The sequence below is a fragment of the Phragmites australis genome, chromosome 9, assembly GCF_958298935.1.
Source record: "Phragmites australis chromosome 9, lpPhrAust1.1, whole genome shotgun sequence".
NCBI lineage: Eukaryota > Viridiplantae > Streptophyta > Magnoliopsida > Poales > Poaceae > Phragmites > Phragmites australis.
This window is the reverse complement of record NC_084929.1, coordinates 3,887,149-3,905,255: the sequence shown is the minus strand read 5'-3', so window position 1 is coordinate 3,905,255 and position 18,107 is coordinate 3,887,149. Positions and strand designations below refer to the sequence as shown.

The 18,107-nt window shown below is 40.2% G+C and overlaps 2 protein-coding genes, 1 non-coding gene and 1 pseudogene across 3 annotated transcripts; 1 reads left to right on the top strand and 3 right to left on the bottom strand.

The window, feature by feature from the left end:
• The first annotated feature begins 982 nt into the window (after positions 1-982).
• On the top strand, positions 983-4,114 carry LOC133928447 (uncharacterized; annotated as a pseudogene).
• Positions 4,115-4,455: 341 nt separating this feature from the next.
• On the bottom strand, positions 4,456-12,114 carry LOC133928446 (anaphase-promoting complex subunit 7-like). The gene is made up of 18 exons (XM_062374777.1): positions 11,854-12,114; positions 11,459-11,527; positions 11,176-11,226; positions 10,959-11,096; positions 10,797-10,859; positions 10,571-10,686; positions 10,268-10,352; positions 9,560-9,616; positions 8,908-8,953; positions 8,426-8,499; positions 8,128-8,178; positions 7,827-8,027; positions 7,697-7,741; positions 7,317-7,410; positions 7,091-7,236; positions 6,178-6,407; positions 5,147-5,207; positions 4,456-4,971 (listed from the first exon to the last, which is right to left on the bottom strand). The coding sequence occupies exons 1-18, from the start codon at positions 11,920-11,922 to the stop codon at positions 4,885-4,887; spliced, it is 1,683 nt and encodes a 560-aa protein (XP_062230761.1). The 5' UTR covers positions 11,923-12,114; the 3' UTR covers positions 4,456-4,884.
• A 588-nt stretch (positions 12,115-12,702) lies between these two features.
• Positions 12,703-17,873, bottom strand: LOC133928445 (probable serine/threonine-protein phosphatase 2A regulatory subunit B'' subunit TON2). Its single transcript, XM_062374776.1, has 12 exons — positions 17,575-17,873; positions 16,776-16,867; positions 16,499-16,561; positions 16,283-16,381; positions 15,918-16,076; positions 15,546-15,617; positions 15,338-15,470; positions 15,175-15,239; positions 14,957-15,032; positions 14,730-14,831; positions 14,402-14,594; positions 12,703-13,257 (listed from the first exon to the last, which is right to left on the bottom strand). Exons 1-12 carry the CDS (start codon positions 17,735-17,737, stop codon positions 13,017-13,019), a joined length of 1,458 nt encoding a protein of 485 aa, XP_062230760.1. The 5' UTR covers positions 17,738-17,873; the 3' UTR covers positions 12,703-13,016.
• Positions 13,698-13,814, bottom strand: LOC133929942 (small nucleolar RNA snoR104). The gene has a single exon (XR_009911673.1). It is a non-coding gene; the product is annotated as a small nucleolar RNA snoR104 (small nucleolar RNA).
• Positions 17,874-18,107: the final 234 nt, after the last annotated feature.

Below are 18,107 nucleotides of genomic sequence, written 5' to 3'. Positions count from 1 at the left end.
CAAAGGGTTCACACAGGACTTCCACAAAGACACAGCTCATGCCACCCGTCTGGCCATTAATGCGGTGGGGAATTGACATTATCGGACAGTTACCAGCTGCCCCAAAAAACTTCTGTTATGTTGTTGTCGCAGTACACGCGCGTACATAGGATCACATAAACAGTATTCTTGACCCTAGAATCGCTTCAATTAGCTTTAATATATAGTATTGATAAGTGAGGTTAGGGATATGTGTTAACATATTATATGTGTAGCCTATATGATCTTATTTAGAAAGCACATGTATGTAGTCAACATATAGTATATTTAGTCTATATGATATCATCCAGAGATAATATATCGAATCGGATGGGCACCACGAATAATCTTATAAAACGAGTTATTTTTGCACTATCACGGCAACATAAGTAAGTTGCTTTTTTCACGAGCCATATTACATGTGCAGCCATTTATGCACAATTCCTACACTACTCACAATTGAATGACTGGAATCATGCTCACACTTGAACCAAAGGTTTTTTTAATATAGTCGTAACAGAGCTATAAGGAATAGTTGTAGTTTCTTTCTTAGAAAAGAGTTCATTTGCTCACCGATGGAGGCAATTTAGCTCCGTAGCTGCAATTCTTTTCCTAAGGTTTGTCAACATTTTATTTTCATATTTTTTTTACACGAGAAAGAAAGAATGAAAGAAGTAGACGTTTGCATAATCTTTATTTCAAATGACCCTGTCAGATGGAAGCAAATTATATAAAATTTGATCATATCTTAGAACTTTAATAGACATCGACATGTGTCATTCACTAAAAAAACACGCACACAAAGACCACTGAATCAAGAATAAATGATATAGATATAAATCTTATATATTTTTTTTCATCTGTATCTTATATAATTTACTTCCTTGTTTTACACCAACACGGCAGGAACCCTGTAGAGCACCATTCCCAAGCTGCCAAGCACCGAGCATCTCCACCGAAAGAAAAAAAAGAAATAAATATGTATTTTTCTAAAAAGAAGAAAAGATAAATACAGGCCGCTCGAAAAGCGTCGAACTGCACAGAGGAATCAGAACTCGGCGGCGGTGGCGGTGTCTACGGTGGCCACGTTGGAGGGCGGATCATTGGCGGCGGCCTCGGCGTAGGCGGAGATGGCGTCCGTGGCCGCCGCGGCGGCGCTGCGGTCGGTGCTGTCGCGCGCGCAGCAGGCGGCGGCGCAGGCGGGGCGTGCGCCGGGGTCGGTGCGGCGTGGTGGCGGCGAGCAAGACGAAGCTGGTGTCCGTCATCCGCGGCGTCTACGACGCGGGCCACCGCTGCTTCGGCGAGAACTACGTCCAGGAGCTCCTCGACAAGGCGCCCCAGGTGGGATTGCTCCCCCGGTTGCTTACCCCGCCGAGAAGTTCTCGCCTTTTCTTAATTCTCTCTCTGCGAATTTCCAATTAGAACGTAGAATCGAAGACAGCAGATTGTGAATTCAGCTCATTGTTGAGCTACGTGAACTGAGTTCTCACAACTGTGTCATTAGCATTGGAATCGAGAGATGAGAGATCCATAGCCATGGGCGTCCTCCTTCATACAAGATTGTGCTGGTGTGCAATTAATTGATGGAATCTTGTGCAATTTGTTCAGCACAGCGGTAATCACATGGATACGGTAGCGTTTACCCTTACAGTCGCTTGTCGTTTACGCAGCAGATATTGTAGCTCCAAATGGTGATAATTTTGTTGCTAGTGATCTCATGTCTTAAGTTCAACTACGCAACGTGTACATATTATTTGTAGGTAATTCCAAATATCCATGTTCGCTTTGTTTGCTCCTTGTAAATTATAGAAGCTTTGTTAGTCTTCAATGTATCATTTGTACTACAATTGATAACCACGATAAGCATATGGTGGCAGTAGTCAAAGTTCGCTGAAGTCCTCTCTCTTCATGTTAACATGAGTAAGTAGTCTGCTGCTTTCTCAGCTTTTTAAATTTTAGAACAATCTAGGTCCGAAATTTGGTCATAGTTTTGTAGTAACAGTTGAAAGTTGACTACTATTCATTGTGTTTTGAGGATATTTCTGAACATTTAGCGGTCCCCATTTTTATATGCTTTCATGGTGCGCCAAGGTCTCGCTGGACATGCTTCCTTCCTAGTCCATGAAACCTTTTTCTGCCATATAATTATCTAATCATGTGCTGTCTTGTTGTAGCTTCCTGAGGATATTGAGTGGCACTTCATTGGAAATCTGCAAAGTAACAAGGCGAAGGCCCTACTTGGTTAGTACTACCTCCATTATTTTTTACTTGTCATTTAGGAGATCATCTCGGTCGCCACTAAATGTCTCCATTTATTACTTTTTCTAGTTATAAGTTTGGAAAATTTATTAGAAGTAAAGATATTGAAGTACTCTTCATGGAAAATGCATTGTTATAATTTTCTTGTTAGTAATATATACTTATTTGTGGTCAAAATTACGAAAATTTGATTGTGGTTCTGCACTATTATGACAAGTAAAAAAGCGCACGAGAGTATCTGTTTTCTAGTTCACACATTCTGCCAGAGACAGGCTTGTCAGTATTACTCTTAACTGTCAGTTGCTTAGGTTCTGCTATTCCCTAGATAGTTGTATGTTATATTATACCATGCTAGATTTTCTATTGATGTCACATTTGTTCTATCCTTAATATTTACTGTTGCAAAGAAGCATAATGCGTTAAATTTCTTCTATACTGGTACAACATGCTATTACTTATCATGTGTCGAACAAGTTAAATTTTATGCAGAGGTTGGATGTCTAACGTGTTTTCTGCTTTCAGTTAAATATTGAGCTAACAATTCTTTTCTTTTACTAATTAGCTGGTGTGCCAAATCTTGACATGGTTGAGAGTGTAGATGATGAGAAGGTATATGATCAATTTAATCCTTTCTTGGGGTTAATTTCTTCACTGCATTGCATTCTGCTTTCATTAAATACTAAAATTTGAGGTGCTCACACATCAGTAAGTCAGTCACATTAGTTTCATAGTTTGTCTAGTTAGAATATCTCCTTTGCAGATTAACTGATTAAGGCAGAGAAAAGGAAAAAAAAGTATTCTTTTTTTCAGTCTTCATGCATATCTGCATTCAGCAGGCAGCAGCCTAGTAGAACTTGTTTTTACTTCCGATCTGGATATACCAGTTCTTAATATATATTCAGTTCATGTTGACATAGAGCTTCATATTTATCATATTCTCTATAGCAATATCATGCTACATCACTTAAAAGTTAGAAAAGAATAGTCATGTTACAATTTTATTCACCGTGCTGTCTTTTCAGATTCTCAATTTTGCATCGTAACTAGATCGAACGAAATATACATTCTTTCAGATTGCTAACCGTCTTGATCGGATGGTAGCTGACTTGGGGAGAAAGTCTCTTAAGGTCTTGGTCCAAGTGAACACCAGTGGAGAAGAATGTGAGCACTCTAGTTTCCTTTCCTAAAACAATTGTGAACTTGATCTCTAGTATATGTTGTATCTCTGAAGTCTGAAAGATACAACTTTGAGCTTGTTATGATGTAGCTTCTGAATGTTCAAACCTGCGGTCAGTATTGCGAATTGACCAGTTTTGCTGTATGATAGCAGAGCAGTACTGTCCATGAGCATCACTAGTTCTGAAACTGTTTCCATTTTGCAGCAAAATTCGGCGTAGATCCCCCGGGATGTGTCGAATTAGCAAAGCATGTCAAATTGAACTGCCTGAATCTCGTGTTTTCTGGTTTGATGACAATTGGGATGCTTGATTACTCATCAACGGTTACAAAGAGAGAACAGACGTTAACTGCATTACTAATGTCATTTATTGTTTGTATTTGTGAGCAGATTGAAATGGGCGGCACAAATGTAAGAGTTGGATCGACCATATTCGGTGCAAGAGAATACCCAAAGAACTAGGATGCTTACACAACTAGGTTTGGTTGTGATGCCACATTCACGGAACATGGAGGACCGTCCATAATATATGCGTAGTTATGTACCCATGTTCTTCGGCAGAAAACATTTTGACACTTTATATACCATGTGCAACTAATAAGGATATTGTTTTGCCATTGTGCGCCCTTTTGTTAATAAAACATTCAGACTTCACATGAATTCTGATTCCTCATTAGCTTTTCGTTATATACTTCGATGTATATTGTCTGATACCTCATTAGCATTTCATTGTTCCCAATTGTAATCGGTGCATACTAGGTGAGCGCAATGTATGCAACTTTTGCCTTCAGTTTTCTCTCCTATTCACAGTTTTTTCATTCTTGTTAAAGTATTCAAAAAGTTTATATGAACTGTCTCCTTCATTCCATGAAGTGCCAGGGCCGAGAATCTGGGGCTTTCTTTTGTAATGCAGTAATTTTTTTATATGATGATTTATTCTTCTGTGTTTGGCCTGATCATAATATTCGCACATTTGAATGGTCACTTTGTCTGGCCTTAGCTATACGAAACTGGAATGGAATAGCAAACAACACATGCGGAGTCTACAAAGTTCAGCCATTTTTGGTGGCACTGTTACAAGCTCACGGACAGAGTTTTCCCCAAAACGCCTGGCCTCTGAGCACAGCAACGCTAGAACACCTGCTACTCAGTTACACAAGTAACACTGCTACACAGGGCTATCAAAACCGTTGGTACATAGCTGCACCACTGCTACACAGGGCTATCAAAAACTCGAAACCAACAATGGCCAGCTTCCAGCAAACTCTCATGAGGCCTGCGACGACCCAGGTAAGACGAGGCAGACGGATGCGACATCTTCCAGTTGCCATATCTGTTGTTGATCAATATGGTGCGGGGAAGAAGTTGTGGTGCCACCAGACATCACTCTCTTTGGAATCGACAGTTGCTACGGTGATCAAGTTCACTTTCTATAGCAGCTCGGCATCATCTTGGTCGGCATCAATGTCATCAGCCTCATTTTCGTCTTCCTCTTCAGGCGCGTCTGGGTCTACTCCCTGCACATGAAAATTCAATGAAGACCATGTTTACTGTCTTGCGCCAGTAGGATATCCAGAAAGGGAGTAAAATGAGGGGGAGACCAAAAAAAAGTGAGAGACACACAAAAGAGAGTCAGAGAGAGCTGAATGTTAGAAAGCATGTCAGCATGATATGTTTATGAACTACACAGACCTTCATTTGCTTCTCCAGGCGCTCCAATCCTTTCTTTGCAGCTTCATTATGTGGGTTTATCCTGAAACACAAGTGATTTCCTTTTCATGAGCTAGAACATAATACTAAGAAATAGGAGGCACACGACAAAGTATTAAGAAGGGTTAGAAACCAAAATCGACTAGTTCCCACCAGTCAGTCAGCAACTGCAGCTGGAGCTCCCTGATGGCTACCAGCAGCGACAATACCAAACCAGTCAATTTTGTATCTCAAATTTGGATGAAGATACACTGGAAATAAGCCTATTAGACAGCTCAAAGATGCTTTTTGAGTAGCTTTTGAGTTGCAGACATGCAGTTTTGGCATTGCAGGATAAAGATGGAAGGGAATTATCGATCCAAAATAGGCCATCCTCCCAAAAGGGGCAGAAGAATAAATAATGTTCCAAACATTAGTTGAAAATACAAATCAGTCAGTTTACCCAATCCAACTTTGGCCACCTCAACCAGTCACAGGCAAGGAAAACATTATTGGTAAAAACAAAATACCGGAGGTCACGATAAACATGATTTACCGGAAATATTGGATATACCGAACAAAGTTCAAACGAAATTTAAAAAAATTCAAACGAAATTTAAACAAAAATTCAAATATTACTGGTAAGCTTTTTTTACCGGTGTCCACCGGTAAAAACAAAAAACCAGGTTTACTGCCGAAATTTCACCGAATTTTTTTTTCCTTGGTCACAGGTATCAGCTCACTGGTGGGAAGAAAAATCATGGTCCTAACATCACGACTCTAAGTTTCAATTTAAAAATGAAGACGGAAAACACAACTTAGCATGAAGCTTTTTCAGCATATAAACCCAATTCTTGGAACTATCATCGTAACCTTACCGCTGTAGTCAGATTTACTCCTATACGTTCACAACCTAAACCTTGACTACTTATGTACCAGGTCTTCAGGATTCAAACCAACAGCAACGATAGGAAGGAGTTAATAGATGAGTGCTCTTGCAGGATTGCTATTTCGAATCTTCAAGAAAAACACACCTTAATGCAGATTGATAATGCGAAAGTGCATCGGAAAGCATATTTGTTGCCGCAAATACTTGAGCCAATTTTATGTGTAGAGAATCATCTGCCCATTGCCGTAGATATCTTTCAAGTAGCAAAACAGCCTCCTTATTCCGTCCTTCAGCGACATGCAGATCAGCCAGGGCCAGTGCTGCTCCGAGAAATCCAGGTTCAAGACGAATGGCAGATTCATAAAACTTTCTTGCCTGCAAATGATGCAATGATATTAATAACAGTACAACATGCCAAAGGGTGCTATCATTGAGGGAAAGCTTACAAAGATTAAGACATGATAAATATCCATTTGAAGAGAGGTAAATAAGTTCACTGCAATAAAGTCACGGTAACTTGATAAAGGGAAGCAGGTTAGACAGTACATATGCTTGTTGTAAGGTGGCCGTTGACCAAAGTAAAAATGGATATGCGCACGTGACTAATAGCTTAGCAAGTAACAGTAGCCCTCCACCGTATAATATTGAAAAATGATGACCAAATAAGAACATACCTAACTGAATGAAGTACTCGTAAACATTATTATAGTCTTTTTAAAACTGCTAATGTGATGATCGCATTAAAAGCAAATCTATAATTATCAGCGTGCCTACCATGAAATTACATGGCAAAAAACCTATAAAAATGCTTATTGGGTAAAACTTGACCAACATCTTAAGAACCATTGATTAAACAAGATCTCTTTTCTTATCACAAGTCATCTAATCGGTGAAGTGACCATCAACAACAAAGTGCAGATTCTTCTATAAAGAGATAAAGGTGCTTTATATAAGCGGTATCCATTGTTCACCTAGATAAATATAGCTAAGCACAGCTTGCTTCAGAACCAAAAAGTATACAATATGTGCATCAATGACCCAGCGAAAAGTAAGATTACCTTCTCTCTCCCACTGGAACTGATAGCATGAACATCACCAACTAGCTTGAGAGCTTTTGCAGACTGATGCATAACCTTCATTGCCTCGCGTGCGGTGAATAAAGCTTCTTTGCATTTAGAAAGTGCTAGATAAGCACGCACCAAACCTGAGAGCACATCCAAATTTAGACTGACAACAGTACAGTAGGTTTCAAATAAAACAATTAGAAGTACCATGTCTAACAACCTTGATAAGAAAGAAGATCAGCTCTCAATTCTTGAGCTCCCCTGAAGTCTGTTACTGCCAAATCTGGTCGATTCAATGAAAGATGCAGATTGCCCTTGAAAAAATAGTAAGCAAACAATAAGCCTGTCATTTGGACGGGGAAAAGTATTGCTACTCCCTAGAAAGAGGAAGATGGTAGCAGGCACATAACGTTATGCAAAAACTTCCCCGAGCAAATAAGCCACCAATCACACAGTTTTTCTGTAATCCCACCCAAGCATGCTGGTGTAGGCACTTCATTGTAACACAATATTTCAATGATGCATTGAAAATTGCATTGCAAGAGGAGTCACCATAATAACATAAAATCCAGTTGTACAGACAATGTTTTGCAGTATTACCTTCATAATATAGCCGGTTATATGCCTATCATCAACTCGTAGGCTCTGATGAAAAGGAAAACATCGAAAGGAACATTAGCTAGGATTAGCTTCCACAAACACACCTCTAAAAGTTATGTGGTATACATACCTTTTCAGCATATGTCAAAGCTTTTCTTTCATCTTTTCTTTCCCACATTGCTGCAAGAGCAACACATGTTTCTGGTCTTGCAGGGTCAATATGCAGCATATCATGTACCAACTTGCTTAGCTTAGTGTAGTCAGATTTTGATTTTAGAAGAATTGCATACTCATCCATATATGTTATGATGTTTGGATCAATTAACCGAGCCTGCCAAAAGCCAGAATACCAAATGATCTCAGAACCTCATTAGTTGTTAGCATGATTTCGCAAAGCAGGTGGCTCTAAGTATGTGCTTAATTCAATTTACCTTCTCAAAGTACATGATTGCTTCATCGTTCCTGCCTATGATAGCTTCAACCTTGAAACAAGAAGCTCAAAAATAAGGATCTGAAGAAAGGTAATTAAAATCACAAAGACATAATTTAAGAAGAACTATGCCAAAAATTCTCTAGATACTGAATTACTGAGGAGCACAACGACATCAAACTTGAAGGAATATATGAACAAGGAGAAATCTGATAAAACTTTATGCTCGGGAGTTGGCACTTTAACAAGTCTACTACATAGGAGAAGCATAACAAAAGTAAAGTTGAAGAAAGACAAACCTTTGCAATTTCCAGCAAGATATGCACGTTGTTGGGGAATCGTTGCATTAGTTCTAGATATATGTCAAGGCCACCTATAAAAAGCAAGCTGCAGTAAGCCTATTTGTTGCATGATCTCTACAAATGAATACATGTCTGATGTCATTCCTACTGTGTTAAAATCTGCAACTTTATGTTCAAAACTACAGACTACAGATGAATGATATCTCTGCCAAAAAAAAAATTCAAAGCTGCAACTTTATGCCCAAAATATACAAGTAACAAAAAGATTAAAAAATTCGATAGGTTGACTATAAAGCTATGCTCAATGGCATAAGAGTCCACACTGCAGGAATTTATACCATTGACACAGATAACATCTAGCCAATAACGGAATTCCCTAGTAACAATGTGAAGTATTTCTTGACCAATTCCACAAAATTCAACTATGCACTTCTGTTGGAACACTCAGATAAAATATTGTACAAAAGCCATTGTACTACCTTTATAATCATGGGAAGCAATGCAACACTGCGCCTCAACATACCGCTGTTAAAAAAGTAATGGTTTAAGTGAATAATTATCTGAACCAATGCATAAAAAGAACAAATAAGTATGATCAAAGATATGCCTGAATGAGTTGACAGAGTTTCTGGAAAATCATAAGATATAACTTAAGTCAAATCATTGTGGTCGCATTTGATGAGTGTTGTGTCAATGGTGGTACAAAGAAACAGATGTGCATGTGTACCTTTGTTGCAGAATTGGTGGCAAATTCTGCATAATCAGAAAAGGCCAAAAGCCCACCGAGTGTGGGAACACATGATGACAACATAGAGTTCAAAAGGGCAAGGACTTCATTCACACAGTAGTAAACTTTGGCATTTATATGAGCAAAATGTGGCTTTGGAGTCCAATAGTTTATGTAATAACTAACAAGCAAACCAAACATAAGAGGGCAAGTATGAATCGAGTTACTTGACAGAGTAGGATGTAAATGATTGAACACTCAATTCAATGTTGTGCATATGCTTGTACCTCAAATGGTACTGTTTCCAAATATTATACTATTCTATAGAGTCCAGAAACAGCAGCCTGCCAAAATGTAAATTCTTGCTGAATACCTACAACAGGGGTCTAACATATTTCACTTACATTCCACCAACGTAGCGCATCTGCAGAATCACCTGGCGGCTTGCCTCTATTTGGTGCCTACAAGGACAAATATATAGTCATTTCAGGCTTTCGATTACAACAAGTTTGAACGATTAATGACTGATATTTATTGAGCATAACTTAAATTATATAATAAACTGGTGCAAGTTCATTATTTCTATAAAGCTTGCATATGTGGCGTTAAAAAAAAAACAGTCCATAAGAACTATGTCTACAGAACAGATGTAAAAATGATAACTATTTTGGTCGGATTATGGTTCTGTGATTATGTCAAGTCGTGTGAAGGTAAATACTGTATGCAAAAAATGAGAAGAAAACTTCAGTGTTTAGCAATTGTAGAAACAGGAAATTGCTCACAGAATTGACGCTTGACAGCGATTAAATTTTCTTTGTTTCAATATGCATCCGCTGTCAAGAATATCAACATATTTTGGTATAAAATGCCAAGGGACGGTTCTTTGTTGTACAGTAGATTAGAAGAAACAATGGCATATCAGCTTTTATCGCCAATCTGGCTAACAGGCAGAGCATGAATAGATTGATAACCCGTACAAATGGTACGCACAATTGGCAACCAGAAAATCTGACAATGAAGCACATAGAAGTCCTGAATTCTATATGAATTTTAAAACTTACATGCCCTCAAAGCTTCATTTCACAGCATAAACAAAATAAGCGTACACTTACTTGTGAAAATAATAAAGAAACCTCTTTTGACGAAAGCCCAATTTCCGCCAAAGCTGTGATAGCTTCGAAAATATAAGGACATTGCCTGATAGAGAAGTAAGAAGATGTAGACAGAGCCTCATCATATTATTTCATCAAGGAGTGAAAAGCAATACTTTTATTCATTGGTGAGCACATAAAAGCTTAGTGGTTTCTGAATCGAAGTTTAGAAAGAACTTGACATATTAGAAGAAAATGGCATTTTATGTCTATGTAGTTGCAGAACTGAATACCCTAGAAAATAAATAGTTTGATATCTCATACCTCAAGCACTCTTTATAACATACAGTAGCTGAACGGTTATTTCTCGCTATTCGATAAAGCTTTCCTAACATCAGATTCATTTGCAGTGTTCTCACTTTAGAAGGAATCCCTTCCATCTGCAGAAAACAAATAGGTCAATGTGTCATGCTTTACGTCATTTGTATTCATATAACGGGATTCAAGGTTGAAAAGGAAGATCAATTAGAAGTAAATGAAAAAAATGAACCTCTTGAAGTGCTTCACGGTGCTCACGCAGCGCGGAATGGCAAAGAACAATCTTAAATTTTACCTGCAACAGTAGAGCAAAATTTAATGAGATACTTGCTAGAAGTGACATAGGAATAAATGTCAACATGAAAATTAGAATGACCTGTTCAGCTATTCCCACCTCATTTTCATTGAAAGATGAAAGATTCAAAGAATTTGGTGAAGGTGAACGGCCTGTGGTGGATACAGAACTTCTGGAGTTACTTGTTGCTTGCCTAGGGATACTTCTACTATATTGCATAGCTTGCTTGTACGCACTCTACCACGGTGAAAAATGGTATTAATGTTTAATTCTGCAACGCGTTCTACTTCAATGATATGCTATTTGGCAACATTACCAGTGCCCTGCGAAATTCTTTCTCTCCATACAAAGCATCACCATGCAGGACCTGCAATACGCCAACTAGCACGTCAGCCCCCCAAGAAAAAGATGGGCTATGTTGGCAAGAGAATTGGCATTGCGAAATGCTTTGTATGCAAGACTATCCATGCATTGCATTGTATATCAACTGTCCAGAAATTAATCAACGAAGTAGAGTTGACAGCAACATGGCGTAGAAGTAAGATCGAATGATAAAATGAGAGAGAGAAAACACTTGCTAGCTGCACAAGGATGCTTACCAAGCTTTCCACCTTCATGGACATGCCAGCCTCGTTGCTAGAACCCGCCGACGATACAAGGAAACACCCCTGAAGTCAAGGAGGAGTTTGAAATGCTTAACCCCACAAGAAAAATCGGTAGGGAGTTGGAAATGCTTAAGCCTACTCCATCACCCATTCCACCCACCCAGCATCGCGCGGCGCGCGCGCGGCGCAGGCAACGCACCTCACGCGCCTGCCCAGACGCACGCGGGGGTGCGAGGCCTAGGTGGCCGCCGCAAACACCAAGCAAGGCGAACACGCGGCTCCGAACCATGCGCGCGCGCAAGCAACGACTGATTCCAGCCAAAACCCTAGCGAATCCGAGCGTGGTGGGTGTACGGGAAGGGGGAGGCAGGGATCGGAGGAGTACGGACCAGCGTCTGGGCGGAGCCGAAGAGGCCGGCGTCGAGGAGCGCCGCCATGGACTCCCGCGCCGCCTCCATCTCCGGCGATGGCGATCCGGCGCGGCAGCGAAGTGAGCTCTGTCGAGGGGATTTGAAATCGGAACTCGTGCGGGGGATTTGATTTGGTGTTCCGGTGGGTTGGTTTGATTTGTTGATTCGGGACCGAGCGAGTGGTCCGCCGTTGTCAGTCTCTGTCGTCTCGTCTGCTCACACTGGACTCTCTAGAGGAGAGAGAAGGGGATTTGAAATCGAAGTTGTTGAGATGTGCAGAAGCTATATTAGACCATCTCAACTATTTATTTTCATTTCGTTCCCTTCTTATTCTTTTTTTATTTTTTTTATTTTTCTTCATCTCCAAATAGCTTCTCTTCAAAAGGATTCGTAAAAAAAAAAAATCCGTCTTGAATGACCTTAGAAGGAGAACCGTTAGAACGTTAAAGAAATGAAAATTCCTTCACGAAAGGATTCTAGATCATAAAGAGAATCGGTTAGACACAATCTTAGACATACGCGAAAAAATTGTTACGGTATTCTTGTAAAATAATAATTTGATCTTAAACTCTTACTTAGACGACATACTTTTTCTCAATTATGATCATTGTGGTGAAAGAGGTCCACTTTTTTTATATGAAGAGCAACATGGGTCGGTGATAGGTTATTACATTACAGGTATACTATAAAGACTAAAACCTCCACAACAAAAGCTATAAGCATCTAATTTTACTGATTACTTTAGCTCGATTGTCATCCGAATAACAACTTTTCTTGTCTCTTCATAGCTTCACAGCGTTGGAATACTGTTGTGTAGTTAGTCTAAAATAAACTGATATCATGGTACCTCCAGATAAACAAACAATCAGTGGAATAGGTTTGAACATTACAGAGCACATGTACATACAGGCTCCTGAGGCTTTGACCATTCGATCAGGCCCTCCGGGCATAGTGTCTAGCCGTCAACATGGCCAAACCGCACTAAAAATGTTCCAAAGACGCTATGGCACGCTCACAACAGGCTTCGGAAACTGGTGGCACTAAATCTAATACACTACGTAAGTTACACTAACAGATACAGTGGTACAGGCAGTTGCGCAAGTCTTGCGATCGCGAGGCACCGTATAAGATACTTGAACATTTCATGCCTCTTCCACTTGCTCTTCCTCTTCCTGGAGAAGGTTCTCCCTGTTGTCGTGGGCCCAGAAACCACGCACATCTATAAGCATGCTGGCGATAGTCCCGCCTTGCTTGCAAGAAAGAAGATCTGATAGCATGATCCTGAGAGGATCTGCCGGCTTCACCATGTCCCAGATTTCATCCCTCACATCTTCGATGCAAAGTTCATAGTTCCCACCCTCAATCCATTTCTGATGTACGTCTCTGAAAACAAGAAGAAGGTTGCATGAGAAGATCAAACTAAGCAGAATGCAACCTTCTGACGCCATGGGCCAACGGGATCTTAGCATAAGTTAAGCTCTAATATGGGGTTAAATTAGAATTTAGAACACTACTTGCAAACCTATGTTTAAATACTATTGGTAAGTATCAAAACACGAGATCAAATTTCCCAGTTGATTATATTATTTATTAAGCATTTTCTACTGTCAGGTATAACAGTTAGTTGAAACCATTTTTGCAGGAGAAATAACAGTAAATTCTTCTGAATGTAGTAAATATTCATGGGATAATATTTATCAGTCACATCCCATGTACTGCCTAACAACTATGCAACCGGTGAGTAGAAAAAACAGAGAATGTGTTGTGGGTGTGAAAAAACTGCATAATGGCATTCAGTGGATAGAGATAAATTATTGAAGCAATGATATCCTGCCTGTTAAGGCCAGCGGAACAGTCTAATAGTTCAGCAAGCACAAAAATGACAGACTCAGTCTAGGAAGATGGTATCAGGCAGGAATGTTAACTCTAACAGCCTCCTTTCTTTTCTTCCAGAAAACAGCTGCTTCTCAAAACAGGATTTGAAATATATAAATAATACAAAACCCAAGCTTTTGACTTCACAGTATTAACGAACTCAAATTCCTTTTTATTATACACGTTACCACATACTGATGACTCTGCCTCCAGCTGGCTAGGCGGCTTGGAACAACACATAAACATGCAGGGCGACAAAAAAAACCCCAGGTGAGTTTCATGCCAACCTCATTTAGCCTAAGTGTTAAGAACCAGTCCTATTCCGCTACTTAAGGTTCCCCTTTTAGGCAGTTGAATATCCGCTAAGTGCAAATGACAAAGTAGAGCATGGGAGCAGGTCAAACTGAAGTAAATTTGGCATTGCTTTCAAGCCACAAAGATTGGTCCGGATGGCACATTCAAAGGTTCCAATTTTCAAACTAAGATAGAAAATGGTATGCCAAATAGTAAAATTAAGTCATAGAAAAAGGGGATGCATCAGCACGTCCATCATCATGAACAAATGTAGCTAGGTCTTTCATCAAAGAACAACGGCAAATAGCAACATAAGAATGTAATAAACAGTACACAGCATAAAGTAATCCATGCATACCTAAACAGAGTATGGATGTCTGCAGTTGTAAGGAAGCCCCTTCCATTAAGATCAAGGCATCTAAATAAATATGTCAAGCCTTCAGGGGTATCTTTGTTTTCTAGAGCCAAAACGAAATCGAGAAAGCTTTCAAAATCCATCTCGCGGCTGTTCCCACCTCCAACTTTGCTCCGGCGGACATGTTCATCAAAAACTGAAAGTACAACCAGATCATTATAATGGACTCATGATTAAATTCTTATAGGAAATACATGATCTACATCTAAAAACATACTAGTTTTAATGAAACAATAACAACAGCATCATAAGAACAGTGGCAGATTGCAACCTCTTTCAATGAAGATCTCTGTCAATGTGCCATCTGCATATTCCTTGAGCTCTTGTTTGCTCAGTGTACCATTTGTATCTTTATCTAGTGCGAGAAACATATCTGCACAAGCAATAAGGTAACAATCAAACATGGAACGCACACCGCACTAGAATGGTAGGAACGTATTAGATCGCAATGCCAAAAAAACAACTATTTACGAGAAAATATGGTTTCAGCTGACATACCACATATGCGCTGAGCTGAAGTCAAGGAAAACCAATTTTCAGCCTGCTCGGCATCAGTTACCTCTTCCTCACTCTCCTACAAAGATCATTGATGAAAATCATCGGATTATGAAGATCCAAAGATCATGTGAAATATGCAACAAAATTACACTGTGAAAGTACAAGATGCTCAAGTTTAGTACACTGAACCGTGCAAAAAAATATATAACTAAAAATACCTGATGTAGTTCCATTAGTTCCTGAAGACAATTGCTCAGCAATACTTTCTTTATGCACGCTTTCCCTGCACGAAAAGGCATTTTAATATGACACAGGCAGTTCCTCTCATAATGAATGTTTTGAATGTTAACCCACTACATGTAAAGTCTGTTTCTTTTTTACCTCGTCTGTGTGGATCACAGAAGAAAAAGAACTTGCGTGCAGCTATGCGGCAGTACATTTGAACAAATGCTGATGGCATGTCGCGCAATTGTGCCAAATTGGGGATAAGCCCTCTTATATATGCTTCCATTTCCTGTGGAAATAAATAAGGCATGTCAAACACTTCTGTGGTATATAGTCTCATTAACATGTGCTGGAGTGTCCTTACATGAGGTTGAAGGAAACCATCAGAATCCTCATCGAGTTCACTCATATCAATTCTTGCTTGAGTAAGAGAAACCTGAAGGGAGTAACAGTAAGCAAACTAATCAGTGAATATGATGTATGTACAGTATATAAAAGGGCAGTAGTTTGCACAATAAGATTCTAGGTATAGCCAGACAGTTTATTTCAACAAAATTGGTATAACAATGAAGTGAAATAATAATGGAGCAAAAAAACTACATCATGTCAGAATAGAGAACAGAAATGCTAACAATGTGGGTTTTAACCACTCACACTCGATTAGAGAATACAATGAAGTACATGGCACAAAACCAATTGGCAACTTGAACAATTTTTGTTTGTGGGAATAACTTACTGTTCGCATAACATAAAGATAAAATGGTAGGATGGCAATCCTCCCAGAATCATCTTTCTCAAACTTCATAAAGTTTGAAGGGCTGAAGAAACGTTTGCATTTCTGGCCAATCTGCTCAGTGCAGACTGTGGCAATATGACAGAAATCTTCATAATTCATCTGCAGTATTCCAGGAAAAAATAAGCAAGCAAGATAATCACAAAATCAGTGCCACATGAACAGCTAAAGAAACATTAATGGAGACCAAGCATGCAGCTGTTAGCAATTAGCCGCAGAATGAAAGTACGCAGATATTCAAAGAAGTATCAAGAACTAACACTTCACTAGTGGATGTGATGCAAAATACATGTATCAGAGGATCTTACCTTTTCAGCACCAGTAGCATCGTCGATAACACAGTTTTCTCTGAGACAGACCCACATGGCATCAAGATCATCAGCATTCAGCAGAAGTTCCGATTGTTTCTGTAAGTTGTTTTGAATAGCTTCATAAGGCCTGAGTCATGAGAAGGAAAATGCCAAAGAAAAAATTCGAAACAAACTCATAACATGTCTCCAAACCAAAAGAAAGGTCCACATTACCTTCAGAAATCTGTACTTTGCCAACCTCTGAACTCTGGAGCTAATGGATCCTTCTTCAGGTTTCTGGACAGAAATGATACATTAGGTTGATATACACAGCTAGGGTGATAAATTATAGAATCAGAAGTGAGTGGCATCACTCATGGAACCAAAAAACAATGCTATCACCTATGCAGGCAGCTAGCGTTGTAAATATTGCAGTTACATTTTATCTTAAGGAATACAAAAGAAAATAACAAGAATGATCTGTGTCCACTGAGTAAACTAAGCTGTGCACCTTCTTGTAAAAACCTGGGATGGAACCAGCTTCAGCACTCTTTCGTTGCCGCTCTTTGAAAATCTCAAGCAATATCCTTTTTGTTTCCAGTTCTGCAAATTGTATGTTCAAAAATCAAAATAAACCATTTGAGTCCTGTCACCACATGAAAAATGTAGGTGTTGATCAACGAAGCAAACATCTTAGGGTAGCATTTTAGCCCCAATGAAGCTAGCTAGTTTGGTAGCATTTGCCCCCACTCACGACTATGGAACTGTTCAGCTACTTTAATAGGACAAATGTGATGAATTAGAAAAGAATCACCGGTCCCAGTTTTCAGGGTATGTGCACCAGCAGTGACGTGCCCACACTAGTTGCAAACAGTCATGAAGCCCAGTGGCAAAGCATCAGCCCTCTCATCAATTGAGTAGAAACACAAGCTCAAACAGCACGCGTCCAAAATCTACCACATTCATCACATATCACTACCTTCCCAGCCTCTTTCTGCTTAGGGTTCGAGAAGCCGTGTTTCATGATTTCGGCCAAGGGAAAGCCTGCATCTCTCTACCCGAAGCTAGTCAATATGTAGCTTTTGTGCATCTACCCACCAGCTGCATTGCACCATCACAAATCCTAAGGCACATAGATCTCATCCTCGAAGCAGCGACGCCACCCAGTAATCCTCCTCATACCATCACCATTTCAAACAGTACGCATGTAAACCCTAGTTCTACCACCATCGCAAATCCGATGCGCGAAACTTCGACCGAGCCTAGCAGCACCAGAAGGGAGGAGAGGAGCGGGAGCGAGCGGCACTGACCCATGAGGGCCTCGGATCCGAGCCCAGCGCCCGAGCCGACGAAGCGGCGGAGGTTGCGGACCCACGGCATGGACGAGGCCGGCGGGATCCGCCGCCCAGCCGGCGCCGCAGCGGCGGAGGCCCCGTCACCGGCGTCCGCGCCATCGCCTGAGGCGGTGTTCATCGGGGCCTCTGCGGTGGATCGGGGGACGCGCGCGCGTGGGAGTGAGCGAAGCTTGGCCGGGTCGGTGGCCTCTGGCCTGACGCGACGCGGCACGCGGTCCGATTTGGTGCTGCGGAGAGGAGGGCTCGGTCGCTCGGTGGGCGGACGCCACGAGCTTCTTTTAAACCATCTTCAACTATATTCTTTCATTTCGTTCTTTTTTATTTCATTTCGTTCTTTTTTTCAATTTCTTTCATTCTTATTCTTTTATTTTCTCTCATCTCTAACAGTTTTCATTCAAAAGTATTCGTAAAAGAAAAGAAGAGAAAATCTTATCCTAAAGAAAATAATCTTGAAAATTCCTTCGTGACGGGAACCGTAAAAGAAAATC